At 39.7% G+C, this 14,398-nt stretch overlaps 1 protein-coding gene across 2 annotated transcripts in view; it reads right to left on the reverse strand.

Annotated features, from left to right (window-relative positions):
- Positions 1-417: 417 nt before the first annotated feature.
- Positions 418-14,398, reverse strand: part of LOC128372425 (SH3 and PX domain-containing protein 2A-like) — a 46,186-nt gene continuing 32,205 nt past the window's right edge. Inside the window, exons 7-13 of one of the 2 annotated variants that reach the window (XM_053332468.1) lie at positions 9,603-9,716; positions 6,911-6,994; positions 4,660-4,777; positions 4,225-4,553; positions 4,002-4,051; positions 3,539-3,658; positions 418-3,366 (exon numbers count right to left, since the gene is read on the reverse strand). In XM_053332468.1, coding sequence (XP_053188443.1) covers positions 1,435-3,366; positions 3,539-3,658; positions 4,002-4,051; positions 4,225-4,553; positions 4,660-4,777; positions 6,911-6,994; positions 9,603-9,716 — 2,747 coding nt within the window. In that variant the 3' untranslated portion in view covers positions 418-1,434. The remainder of the gene's footprint in view (positions 3,367-3,538; positions 3,659-4,001; positions 4,052-4,224; positions 4,554-4,659; positions 4,778-6,910; positions 6,995-9,602; positions 9,717-14,398) is intronic. The other variant, XM_053332467.1, reaches the window with a different exon arrangement.

Consider the following 14,398-nt stretch of genomic DNA (forward strand, 5'->3'; position numbering starts at 1 on the left):
CAGGCTTTTTAACCTTTTCCTTTTAGGTGACAGAAAATAAGGAGGGAGAACATGCAGCTACTCCTGGGGACTGTCAATACAAAATCACAGGGAGCTGAACTAACTAGAATTATTGTAATGTGTATGAATATATGTATGTTTAATGTGAACATGTATTCTATGTGAAGTGCATCATGGTATGTACAGCCACTGAAGCTGAAGTGATTTGTGTTTTGTCACACAGACTCACACATTGTGTTGAATAAAAGCCCTTTACAATGGTACCAAACATATTACAATGAAACATTAATAAACATCCTTTATGTGTGCCTAAAAGAAAAAATGCATCATACTTTAAATACTAAATACATACTATAAACTATTAACTGATGTAAATTTAAAAACGAAAGTACAAATAATTGTTCAAAAGTGCATTTATTTAAGTCTTTCTTTTGGCACTTCAGTTATCATCGCTGGTCACACAGTTAACATAAAACAAAAGTGAGCATCCCTGTATGACTACAGCTGAAAAGTTTTGTCAAATTTACTGCCCAGCAGAAATTTTTAATGTTATCAGGATTATTAGAGCAGTCAGCTCGTAAAAATGTTTGAGCGGTTGTGAAAATGTGTTTATCTGTTCTTACAATAATAATAAAATAAGCAATAATATAATTCTAAAGTGATGAATAAATATAGTTTTTGCTGAAGTTAGGGAATTTTTAAGTTGAACAATAGTCTCTGAAATAAAGAAAACAACCATAAAAGGATAATTTCAGGGAAGTCAACAGGGATTCATTTCTGATTTAGGGAAATAAAATATTGTGATGATCAGAGATGCTCACAAATTGTTTCGTTAGGACAATATTACACAATTAAATGGGTAAAATATTCAAAATAACGGTGACATACAGTATAAAAAGATATTAAAAAAAACATGCAAACAGACAGCACCAAAATGAGACTAACACAAAGCAGCTTTGGCAACAACTGAAATTTTCTGTAAGGAAAGGAGGAAAAATGTTAAATCTTAACAGCCCAAGGCATTGTCAGTATATTGAATCACTTCAAACATGCAGTAAGTTTTAAATGCTTAAAAAGTTGTACAAAATTACATTATAAACTTACAAAAAAAGAAACATTCAAGGGGTGGACACAAAATGACATTTTATTTCAAGTTAAAGTTAATGACTGAAGCATTTAATCATTCTTCCACTTTCTGGTGTTATACTATATTGCTCCTAATGCGACGTCTCAGGCACTGTATCATGTAGACTCATTTTACTAGATGTCTCATTTCTTTTCAAAGTCACGATCTGATCTGGCTGCTCATTTTGTACCGGGTAAGATTTCAATCCTAACTCAATGTTTTAGGGTTAACCTTTTTCACAAAATTGATGTCTCTTTTAGAAGTCTTTACATACATGTTCAGAGTTCAGCCAGCTCCTCACACAAGCGCTAGTGCTTTTTCTCGAGGTAATTTGAAGGAACCCACCCTTTCCTTGGTCTGCCATTGTCCAGAACCTTGCAGTACCACCAGCCATTTGGGTTTCTATCAAGAACCTCCAGACTTGTCCCCTCAGGAAATCCCATGGTCTCCTCGTCGCCGTGGTAATCTGCTATGGAGACATACACCTCTCTGAGGTTGTTATGAATGATGTGGGGCTTGGGTTTCACTGTGGATACAGGGAGGGCGTTCTTCAGAGAGCTGAGGCCGAGGGATTCAGAGCTACCAGTACCAGATCTGTTACTGCTGGGTAGTGCTAAATTGTTCGGTGCAAGGCTGCGTGGCACTGTGCCAAAAGATGCATTCCGTCGCACTGTGGGGCTGGCACGAGGGTGGTCTGTTGAGTTGAGGGATTCGTTTCTCCTGAGAGAGCCAACAGGGCTGGGACCATCCTTGATGGGAGCTGATATGAAGACGGACTGAGGTCTGACAACCTGCTGCTGTTTGGTGCTGTTCTGCTTCTGTGATAAAAACAACCCGGTAGGTTTGGAGAGGCCACCTGGAGGCTTGGAGGGGATGGGTGGCGTGACCTTCTTTAGGTTTTGGTTAATGTTGTTCAAGGCCTGCACCCTTTGTTCATTCTTCTCCAAGCTGTTGGACTTGCTGAGGCTTCCAGGTTTAGTGGGAGTGCCATCAGATTCGGACCCTGCCATGTCATCTTGTCTGACTGGCTCCAGGAAGTACGTTGGGGCCCAACCCTCTGTATCACCCCAGCGAATGTACCACCAGCCACTCTCCTGCTTCTCCAGCACCTCCACCTCCACCCCAGCAGGGAAGGTGAGCTCACACTCTTGGATCTTTACATAGGGATCTGTGGTGCGATAAAGGCAGCAGCCTTCCAGGTCAGAGTCTCCCCGGCTGCCTTTGGAGTAGATAGAGGAGAGGTCTGAGGTGCTCTGAGAAGAGAAGGAGTCCTCAGAGGAGATGACAGAGGCTGTCTCAGAGTCCTCACCTTTAGTTTTACTGCCATTCTTCAGCTGCCCTGTGGGCCGTAGCTGTCTTCTTAAGGTGCTGATGTCCATCTTCTCGGCACTTGACGCCTTGGCAAGCTGTGGTTTAGGCCTAACTACTGGCTTTAGTTTAAAGGAAGAATTGTTGGCAGAGAATGTTTTGCTTTCCTCTTGGTCTTTCTTTGGTCTGGACAGATCTGGGGTAGACTCAGTGGAGGCAGATTTAGGGCTGGATGCCTCCTCAGCTTTGGTTGAAGATGGGCTCCCATTCAAGTCAATCTTGAGCTTCTTACCCACAGATCTCCATCCTGCTGGTGTTGAGTTAATGTTTGCAGTCTTGCCAGTTTCTAACAAGACACTTGTCTTGGAGGAATTTGAGTCTCTGCTGCACTGCCTCTCTGGGGTCTCCCTGAAGGGTCGGAAGCCATCATTCTCATAGATACACTCTTCCTCTACCTCTGCCTCCACCTCTGCCTCATGGCCATCTTCAAATGACTCACCCATCTTGAAGGAGGCACTGTGGAGTGATGAAGCTGGGGAGGGCTTGGAGGACAGATGGGATCCCTTCTCTGAGGAAGTGTCTTCATTTTTTCCATCCACTAAAGAAGCTTCACCCCTCAGAAACTCAAACTCAGACTCCATATCTAGATCGCCAATGGCAGGAACATCGTATTCTGGCTCTTCATACACAGGCCTCCCAGGAGACACAGGGGACTCTGGAGCCTCAGACCCTGGGCTGCTTGGAGGTGCAGTCTCCACAGAGTCCTGTTTTTTGACAGGTGGAGCTGGGGGTGGGACTTTGGGGCGGCACAGAGTGCTTGTTCTACGATTCAGATTAGGCTTTTTACGTTTGTCGATGTAGGAGCAGGGAGCCCAGCCCTCCCTTTCTCCTATTGAGACATACCACCAGCCACCAGAATTCTTCTCAATGACCTAAAACAAATGTTCAAAAGTTCAAAATCTGTTTAATCTTTGTAGGGAAACATTTCAATCTATTTTGTTACTGAACAATAATGAATACGTTGATAAAACCACAGATATATGGTTGTTACACAAGTTTAAGACAGTTCTGTTCCTAAAGTTTACCTTACAAAAGATATCTTACCTCTGCTTTCTGTCCTCCATTGAAACTAATCCCATCAGATATACAGGACTGAAAATCTGCAATGGTGTAATACTCTGCTTCAACTGTAGGGGGCTCTGGTGGGGAGGGCAACTGAAATCCCTGAGCAAAAAATGAGATCACCACAGTTACACATGGGTAACTCTATAAAAGAAAAATCCTGTGCATGGCCATTAATCTGAGTAAATAATACAATCATTGAGGCTCTGATTTATCTTTTCCATTATAGATGGTTTGTTTTTTTCCTCAAACAAGAATAAAAACTCGGGATAAAACTCTGCATCCTGCCAGTTACAATTGCTTGCAAGGGGTAAACATTTATTAGCGCCTATGTATGCATCTTTTAGAGGTTTGTGATCTTCATCAATAAAAGGACAAATTAGTAGAATAAAATCTTAGTCATCCAGTCATTTTTTTGTGATGGATAAATAAATAACATTCTTACCAGGGTTGCATCTCTTCGAGGAGGAGGTTTTTGCCTGAGAACTGGTGAACCTGTGAAGCAATCATAGAGCAAAGAACAATGCTTGGTTACATTTCAGAATAAACATCTGTAAACCTAAGAAATGAAAGAAACAAGTTACTGATGATAAGAAAATTATTGGCATATTTGCTATACTTAACATTGAGTAACTAGTGCCCTAAACATTCACAGTGACATAACTGACCAATTTCCACTCGATGAGGGGCAATACGGGCTACAGCTGGCGAAGCTGGCTCTGCTTTGCTTTTTCCATCCTGTTGGGTATTGACAGGGCTGGAATCAGAGCACGGGATTGGCAAGCTGATCTCCTTCCTAGCCTCTTGGGGGCTCTCCGGGACACCTTCAGTCTGCACGTCTTTCTCACTCAGGGCTTTCTTGTTAAGCAGGTTACTGATCTCCATGATGTTGCCAATGATCTCCACTGGTCCTGTCACAGTCTTCTTACGGGGAGAGAAGTCATCCTTCATCTTTTTCAGGTAAGAGGCTGGAGCCCAGCCCTCCTTATCCTGGTATCTGTGAAGTTAGTCAGGAGAGAAAACAATAAATAGGATGAACTTCTTGTGTTGAGAACAGTGAAACCTGTCTTCCCAGAAAGTCAAGTGCGTGAGCAGAGGCTTACCTGATAAACCACCAGCCTTCTAGGTTCTTCTGAATCACCTCCACAATGGCTCCTTTTTCAAAAGCAATTTCATCCTTTCCCTGGCTGGTGTAAGGCTGCACTGTAACGTACTTCTCTTCTGTCAAAGCCACAGCAGAGAATGGCAACAAAATTAATGTTATAGTTTTTTAAAATTTGTATTAAAAATTAAATAAAAGATAAAGGTGTGTGTTTTCCATAAATCCTCTACCCTAACCCATTTACATGAGGATTCTGCTGAATGATTCTCTATAATTAGCATTATATCACCCAGAAACATACCTGTACAATAGTATATCATGATGATCATGATGATTAATTTGTGATCCATTGGCACCAATTTTATAAGATATTAGAGCAGAGGTGTATCTTTCCTTTACTACAGACTTTGATTGTTGTGCTGTACGGCACTTCAGCTGCCAGATGTAAGTATTGTGTGTGATAAAATGTTTTTGGCACACTCTGCTTTATAAGGCCTGTCTATAAATGTTTTTACGGAACTGAAATCACTTTATAATATAGTGGGGCACATGATTAATTTCTGTATTTTGAAAAGTTACCTTTAGGAATGCAGCTAACAATGAATTTCAATTGATGAATCTGTTGATTATTTTATCAATTTATCATTTGGTATATATAATATGAGAAAATAGTAATATATTAGCTTGTAGTGTTTGCATCATATCATGACAAACACACCATGACAGTATTGATTTATAAGTAACCCTATTGGTGTGCATTCCTCAAAATGTGATGTAGTGTGCTACATGGCTACTGTAAATTTACTGGTATTGATTACAGCATAAGCTAGTGTCCTAACAGTGTCCTTGGCCTGGTGACAGCGAGCATCTCCTACTGTAAGTCGGCACCATGCTGATTTATGTATTCCCACAAGGCCAGTGGGCATGGAAAAGACATAATTTCCTGTCATTATGGCAATTTCTGTCTAAACACAGACAGTTCCGGAAGGCGTTCAGAAGGGAGAAAAGGAGCTGTTTTTTAAGCTGTTGGTACACAGTCATTCAGTCACATTCTAGTCAAACACAGTATTATTCCATTTTCCTTTTCTCCACCCATGTCATAGGAGTTGAATGGGTGTAGGATAGTAATTCCCCTGACTTGCAAAAACTACAGTAAGTTTCGTAGGTATAGGATATTTTTGTCTGCTTTATTTTCCTTTTGCCTGGTTCTTCCGGCCTCTTTGTGCTGGGGCTGGTAGAACGTTTTCCTCTCACCAACCTCTCTCAAACAATATCCAGCAGTGCAATGAAGGGAAACTCTGAATCAGATGTTATGTTAACCACAACATGCATCGCCTGCATCAGTGTTATAAATTATTCTTGTGGAGTCAGCAAAATATCTGTCTTTTTTTTTTTAAACACAAAGCAGGATTTCAGTCCTAGGGTGGAAACAACTCTCTCTCTCCACTCCAGAGAGCAGCATTCAGTTCTCTAGAAACCACTGCCAAGCACAAAGTTTGGGCTGAACTCAATAGCCTATCCTCACTCCTCTGTCAACAATCCAAATGCATCTCCTATGAAAAAAGCCTTGGCGTCAGTAAGAAGAACATGTGCAAATTTGTCACTGACAATGTGATTTTCTTACTAACTAAGTAAGAGATTAATGAAGTGCTTTGTTTGTCTGTCAGCATTGGTTGCTATCTGCACCACAGCAGGATAAATGTCTGTTTCTGCCACATGTTGGTAAAACACATATTCATTAGAAAACTACACACATGTTTCGTTTTCTCATAAAAAAGCAAAATATGGTTCTAAAATGCAGCATAAGGCATTCCAAAGGGTAATACGCAACTACTTTTTGATGAGTGGGTAGTGCTTTTTTCATCTTCTGTGATTCTGAGAAGATTGGTTTTGGCACACAGTGTTTAATTATAACAAAAACGCTTACATGGAGCAATTTTGTAGCATAATTTGAGCTTAGCATTGATAATTGGTGTATAAAAAAGTTGCTGATTTCACCTTTGCTTTCCAGGCTCATTTCATATTAACATCAGTTAGTGGTTAGTTGTGGTGGATTGTGGCTCATGATAAAGACATTTGCTGGAAGACAACATGAAATGCAAGACCGAACAATTATGTGCATATGGAGAGGGGCAAGTTTAGCCTTGTGATAAGAGACAATACACAAGACAGGGTGAGCATAACAATAACAAAGGGAGGGAGGGAAGGAGGGAGGGAGGAAAGGAGGTGATGCAGCATCTGTCTCAGTTCACCTCGGCTCTGCTGCCTGCTGATGACACCCCCCAACGTCCATCTCCGGTCCAGCCTCTTCAGATGGGCCTTATGTCGCTTAGTAACTAACAGACACAGATGGTAACCAGACAACAATAAACAAGCAAACATGGGAAACATGAAGAGCAAGCACAAATGTCGCACAAACACACAGCACACAAATGACATGGATCTGAGCCCCGTTATTAGCTACATGGGAGACATGAAAACAAGACTACAAAGCAAAACATGGTGGACAGTTAGAGTGGATGGATGGGTGGTTTGATGAGTGAAGGTTACAGAGGAAGTGTTAAACCAAGACATCTTCTCTGTGGCTTGTAATTAGGATGTTGTTAGCATGGTTTTCCCATCCTGTCGTGTTAGAGCATCTGGGAGACACATTGCTGCTACAGGAATGCCATCCAATTAATAGAGCAGCTGAGAGTGCTGCTGGTTGGAGCTGTGCGCCTCAGAAGGTCTATAGTTTCCTACGTCTTTTGTAGGCCACAGAGTGAAGAAACCATTCTGAAAACTTAGAAATCTTGAGTCACATGTTAAAATGATAAAATAAGCTCCTGCAAATGGTCTTCCTGTATGTAATTTCCAATGATGGTAACAGAATCTGAGTGATGAGTTAAAATAAATAAAATATTATTTTTAATGCGATTAAACTAAGCTAAGTAATTCAAAGGATTAGTTAAACTTTTTGGTAAATATGTTTATTTGCTTTTTGGATGGTTCGATGAGAAGATTGATACCACTCTCATGTCTGTCCTATAAATACGAAGCTACTGCCAGCATAACTAATTAACACATTATATCCATTTGTTTAATTCATACAAATTTTGCTGGGATCACTAACTTTCTGGTCTCTACTGGTTGCTAAGCAACTACTCAGAGGCAAGAAATAGTCCAACACATAAACATCCCATAAAACAATGAATTGCTCTTTGTCTCTTGCACAAATTAAACAAATGAGACTTTATGCAGGTAGGCAGATTCTGTTACCTTTTGGACAGGTTAGCTGTTTTCGCTGGTTTCTATTGTTTGTGCTGAACTAAAGACTTACTGTGCAGATATGTGACAGTGGTATCAATCTCCTATTGACCTAATTTTCATCCAGAAAGCGAAAGAGGTCCCAAAAGTATTCCTTTAAGCAATTTTTTTACATGAAATATGACCAAAACAAGGACTTTGACTTTCCAAAAACCTTCTTGTTTCTCCTATCTTGTTTTCCAGAAATATGTTTTTTTTTCTGTGATAGTGCAGTGGCACAGACTGCTGAAGACCACAGGACTGACAAAGAGATGTTTTATGAGTTTCATGCCATTCCCATGACTGACTAGACATATAAACACTGATTACACTGACAGATTGTCCTTCCCATAATTCGCTGGCAAGAAAACTCCTGCTATCCCTCTGGTAGACAGGAGTGTTGGTTGTAGACATATGTATGGTAATAATTTGTGTTATGCATGTTGAAATCCTCTGTTGATAGATATGCTATGTTAGAGATATGATAGATAGGCTATGTATGAGAAAATGAGAAGAAAAGGGCACTAAAACATACTGCTAAGTGTTCATGTATCCTCTCGCACTCCATCTCTGACTCATAAGATATACAACACCAAGGGGATCCTGGGTCCCATTGTTACAGAGTGTACCAATTGTAAAGCAAATATGTTTTGGCCAGAGTGCTGGAAAATCCTGATGTTTGTTTGGAAGCGTAATATGCAACTTAATCATTTCCGTGCCTCCAGTTTGTTGGGTTTTCTTTAACATAATGATGCATAAATCTTAACAAATACTCTACAGTTGCTTCACTACCTGTCAAAACTATCAAAATCTGAGTATGTGACGCTAACTGAGCTCTATTGCTCATCTAGATTCAAATGTTTTCTCCACTAATACTGAAAAATGCTGGAAGAGTGAGATGGCTTGAGCTCCTCTTAGATGGCTTGATAACCATAGCTGACAGCGCTGTCAGGATGACTGCAGTATTGGGTGTCTGTAGGTTCACTTGTCAGCATGATTTTTCTGGCAAACCAAACCTCACATAGGTGTGTTTCCTATAAAGGATTTGGATATTGCTCTGATTCCAGTAAGCTCACGTAAACAGCAAACGTCTACAGTACTGTAACTTATCAGTAATTGCATAAAACTGCATAATTCATTTTGAAGCTCAATTTGATTAACAATAACTATAAGTTTAAGAGTCCGACTCATTAAATATTATCATGTTTTATTCCTTAATGCTGATGGAAACACATGCCTCTTTCATGAGCTCACTCCATGGAGGTCATATCATTTAATATTGCATCGCATCGCATCTCTACTGTACAGTGCAGTACTGTACAGCACGTCATTTCAGTGCACCTCCACACTCGGCTGTGGTCTGGTCTCTCCTGGCACTGCTCCTTGCCGTTTACTTGGGCCTGAATCCGTACTCTGTTCAAGCATGCTTATGATGGCAGGCAGACAGAGAGAGTTGTTCACACCAGCCAGGCGTCAGCCGTTAGCGTAGGCCGGCAGTGGTGAGGCAGGGCTGAGTTTGCTCCATTTTGTCACAGATCAAAGACTGAGGATTGAGGGCAGAGGTGGTATCTGTGTGTGGGTATATAACAGAGTGTGTGAGGTTGTGTGTGAGCTTGTGTGGGTGGGTGGGCAGGGGCAGGAGAGTTTGCTGTGACTTACCTTCCCCGGCTTTTGAAGCGCCCAGCTCCAAGTCATCTCGTGTACCACTGTGGGTGTTGAGATAGGTAGCAGGGACCCAACCCTGCTCCTCTGCAGTACTGACAAACCACCAACCTGTGGATACACAAAGAAGCTGACTATGTAGAGTTTACCGAGGTAATCATGTAGAATATGCAGGATATTTAACATACATGCACTTCGTCACAGAACAAGAACCTTGACTGTATGAGTGTAAGATGAAATACAGGAAATAATAGAAAGTGTCTAATTAAAATATCTTTTAGGGTGTAGAAGATTTGTTGACATTCTGCCTGATATTCTGGGCCTGTGATAAGACCCCTTCCCTAAAAGCGAACATAAAAATGTCTACAAATACGGACAAAAATCAACACAGATGATGTCAGTGGATGTGACCATAGATATTCTAGTATGGCTTATATCTGCTGATAAATCAGCATTTTAGTCACTGAACCCTAATTTGATGAAATATCTCAAATCAAAAGGATGAGCTACAAATAAATATGAACATGAAGTAAAAAAAAAAAAAATCAGGTTGACTGCGCTGCCAACAGAATCTAACTATGGGCAGGGCCAAGAACATCAGAGGGAACACCGTCTGGCTGTAGTTCGACTCATGACGAAGATTTGCTAAACCTGCATTTCATAGGGATCAGTCATGATTAAAGTGGGCAAGACACTGCTTTTGTGCTATTATTTGCCAAAATATCCATGTGCAATGTTGCAGCTGATTTGACTTGGAATGCCTCAGTGGGAAAGGTGCACATAGAAAGCAATGTTTCACTTCTACAAAATCTGCTCCAAAAGAGGTGACTCGTGCACAGTGATCTATTGTATTGGATAAGGTGTTTTGTACAATGGATAACTGCAGATGTTAAGTCCATATGCTCACTAATCAAAAGCCACTCCACATTTGTGACACTGCGTCAGTTCTCAGCAGGAGAGCTAAGTGGCAAATTTGGCAAAAAAGCTGTCCTATATGTGGTATGCCACACATACAGTATTTGTTGTGGTAACAGGAATACAATATGGCTGACAGCTGTCTGGACAACCCATAAAGATGATAGAAGTGTTCCATCACACTTTCACAGCTGTTCCAAAACCTCCAGCGTACATTTTCCTTGAGAAATGGTGTGATTTGAGGTGGATAAAAGAAAGGGAAAAGATTTTTGGGGATTGTTTTATATCTGCGTCTAGCCTGTTTTAATTATCTTGTCATTAATTCCAATCAGACAGGTAGCAATTAAAGGCTTATATAGATTAAAAGGTGTAATTATTGGAGTTTCCGGTAGACGGTGGTGTACAAAAGGAAGCCCTTTTCATTTCATATTCACACCTTTTTAACTCCATTACGCTGAATCTACTGAATGTGGAGAAAAATTATTCTGTGAAGTCAGAGAGAATTTGGAAAATGGCAATACACAAAATCTAATACCTGGTGGATCATGTCAGTTTATCTCTCAGTAAAACAAACCAGAAGTCTGCTAACACTGAACAATTTTTCAACTTGCTGTTTTATCCCAACATCATTGCTTTCAGTAAATTGCATTCATTTCTGCAAGAGTGCCCTTAGGATTTGCTATCAGGTCACAGAGTTTCATATTGTAGTTACGGTTATAATTGTGTAATGTCGGCAATCCCAAGTTTTGATGACTAACATAACTGAATCAAACCGTCCCCTGGCTGTAAGCCTATCTGTCCACCAAACATAGCTGGAATCAAGATCCAATAGAGATATCCTGCTGACAGACTAAATGCATGACTTTTTCAGTGAAAGCAATAACAGAGAAAATCTATCCAAGACTTAAACTTACACACGCAATCTCTGTGATTCATTTGAAGGGTGATTTGTTTAAATGATAAACTTGCTAAGCTACGTAACAAAAAACATTGTCAGCTGTACAGTGGAGCTATTTTGCATAGAGTTAGGGTGGGTCCAGCTTGGAGAAAGCCTATGCTGTTAGTGTGTCTGGCTCTGACCACCATGCTGGCTGGGGCTCAAGGACGTAACAAGCCATGTAATGTGCTCAGTCTTTGCACTAAAAGCTGTGGCTTGCATAAAACCCTATGCCAATAAATTAGACAGAGCAGCATGCTGCAAAAAAACAACCAAACTAAATAGTGTCTACATCATTCAAAACCAAAGGACTCATGATATAGATTTTATCTTACCACACTGGTGTTAAAAGCTCATGCAAAGGTTTGTGCAGTAATGATTTTATGATGTTTGGTACAAAGAAGATTAAAGTATTGTTAATTTTCATTTGACATCAAGTACACCAAAATCAATATTTAAATGACTTAAGTTACATCTGTATTTGGAACTGAGAACATTTAAAAAATCAAAGGGCAACATCAGCTGCATTAATGGTATATTAAATTAAACTGACCATTACAGAACAGCTTGGCAGGAGTAAAAACATGTGTGTCAACTCAATAAAGAAAAAAATCCTTACATTTGAAAACTGCTATTTTCACACCAACAAACTGACACTTGTAGAAATATAAGCAAATACAAGACTAAGGTGTAAGAATGTACTTTAATTGAGAGCACTTGGCCAAAAGTCTGAATATACATACACAGCAAAGAAACACTGTCACTTTAAAAGGCCTGAGTAAATATGTGCTGTTATTGAAGGCCAGACTTGCCTTGCCTGTGTTTTTCAACCATCCTCCCATATGGCAGGTGTTTAGGCTGAGTTCACTGAACCTCAAAAATCTGCAATAAAAGTACTTTTAAAAACACACATACATATTACGCAAGTGCTGACTTCCTGACCATTGCAGGTTTATATCAGACAAGTTGCATCTTATGCGTTATATGGGCCGAGAAAAGAAAAAAAAACACTTCTAAATGAGGAACCTGCTTCATGTCTTTCATCACATGCATTCATTCACAGAGTGACTACAAATCAATCGTGCACAAAACTAGCTCCATGGTCAATGTATATGGGCAACATATAACCGTATCCTGTATTGCTGGGCAAGGTGTCAAAAATAAAAAAATAGCATCAACTCATTCAATCTATTAATTATGTTTAAGCGTTCAGATTTCAAACAAAACTCACCTATTATTGTCAGATATTGTACCTTATGCCATGGGCACATATCCCAGGGGGTTTGGGAGGAACAAATTCCCTCCAACTTCAAAAAAATAGTTGTCCTTTCCAATAAATTATTTCTAAATAAATTATGTAATTTAAAATATAATTAATAGAAGCATCACTGTTGAAAAAATTCCTTCTTTGTGGTCTACTGTTGCATATACTAGACTTGTTTATTTATGGAAACCCATAGGGGACTGCTATCATCAAGGCGGGTCTTCAATTAGGACATCAAGCCTTCTCTGTAACCCTTCACCATCCTGCTACTACAAACAGCACGCAGCCCCGGAGGAGGGTCCAACTGGGGTCAACTATATAAACATTCATTTATTTCACCGTAATCTACCAAAATCTGTTTCAAAACAAATTTGAGGCAAGAAACAAGCAATCCAGTTGCTGAATCTGGACTCACATTGGAGTGAAGACCTAATTTAAAAATGTGTTCTGACTTTCGTAAGCTGTCATGCTGTACAGAGAAGATCAAGTCGCAAAGGAAGTGAAACACAGGAACGGCATAATAAATGTCAAACAACTTTTCCATTTTCATTTTAATATAGTCATAGAAAGCACCCACAGCTGGCCCCCCTCTCCAGTTTGTAATTAGATCTGCACCCTTCCCTTATGCTGTGATAATACTTGCTGAATATTTCTCCATAAGTGTGAGGAGGGGAGGAGTGTGATTCTTAACTTTTGGAAGATGTCAACTTCATATTTGACCTGGGTTATCATTTGTGCATTATTGATGATGATGCATACCTTAAACTGAGGTCATTATAAAAGAAACAGCTGTTTAGTGTTTTCCTGCCGCCAAGACAGCAGAATTACATCATGTTGAACATTTTGATAATTCTTATTTTTTAAGTCTACAGAGTTTCAGAAATTAGCTAATCTTAATTTTATCAGTATATGACCTAATAGGTGTCAATTTCGTAATGTTGGGCTTGAGATCTCTGTTGTCAGATATAAAGGATTGCATCTGACATCAAAAAATGACCTTACAACAATTGATCAGTGAGGTGAGTTGTGTGAATAAAGTTTTTAATTCAACTGGCAGATAATGGTGCCATGGCAGATAATGGAAATAAAATTAGGAAAGGAATATCCTCTCTCTTCTTTGTGTATGGATGGCAGGGATTATGTGTACATATGTGAGAGGAACAAAGGTGAATGAATTATACTTTCATACCCTGAAATCTGTGTATGGGTATATATGTGTGTACTTGTTTCTGTGCATTTGTCTGATTTTGATCCGCTAACTGTCTCGGCTCTCACAGCAGAGAGTGCAGCTTGTTTCTTTACCTGTACTTGTGTTTAACCTTCAAATGTTTTTCATCAGTCTCTATCACAATCTGTCTCTCCCTAACATCTCTATGCCTTGCTGTCCATGACAGGAAATGTTAACAATCCCAGAAGACTGCTGCAAAGTTTCAAGCACAGAGGAAAACAAGAGGTCAAAACCTTGAACATTACTAAACAATGTATTAAACATGAGGGAGATTTTAATTTACATGTTGCCTCGTTACCATCAAACATGAACATCATTACCATGATTTAAGATGTTTGTTTTCATAAAGTATTTATTTATTTTATTTATTTGTATAGCGCTTTTCATACAGTAGTTACAAACATACTTTAAACACACTGCATTAGGTTTTGGTGTAGGTTGTATGGTGC

This window comes from Scomber japonicus, chromosome 14 (assembly GCF_027409825.1).
Source record: "Scomber japonicus isolate fScoJap1 chromosome 14, fScoJap1.pri, whole genome shotgun sequence".
Lineage (NCBI taxonomy): Eukaryota > Metazoa > Chordata > Actinopteri > Scombriformes > Scombridae > Scomber > Scomber japonicus.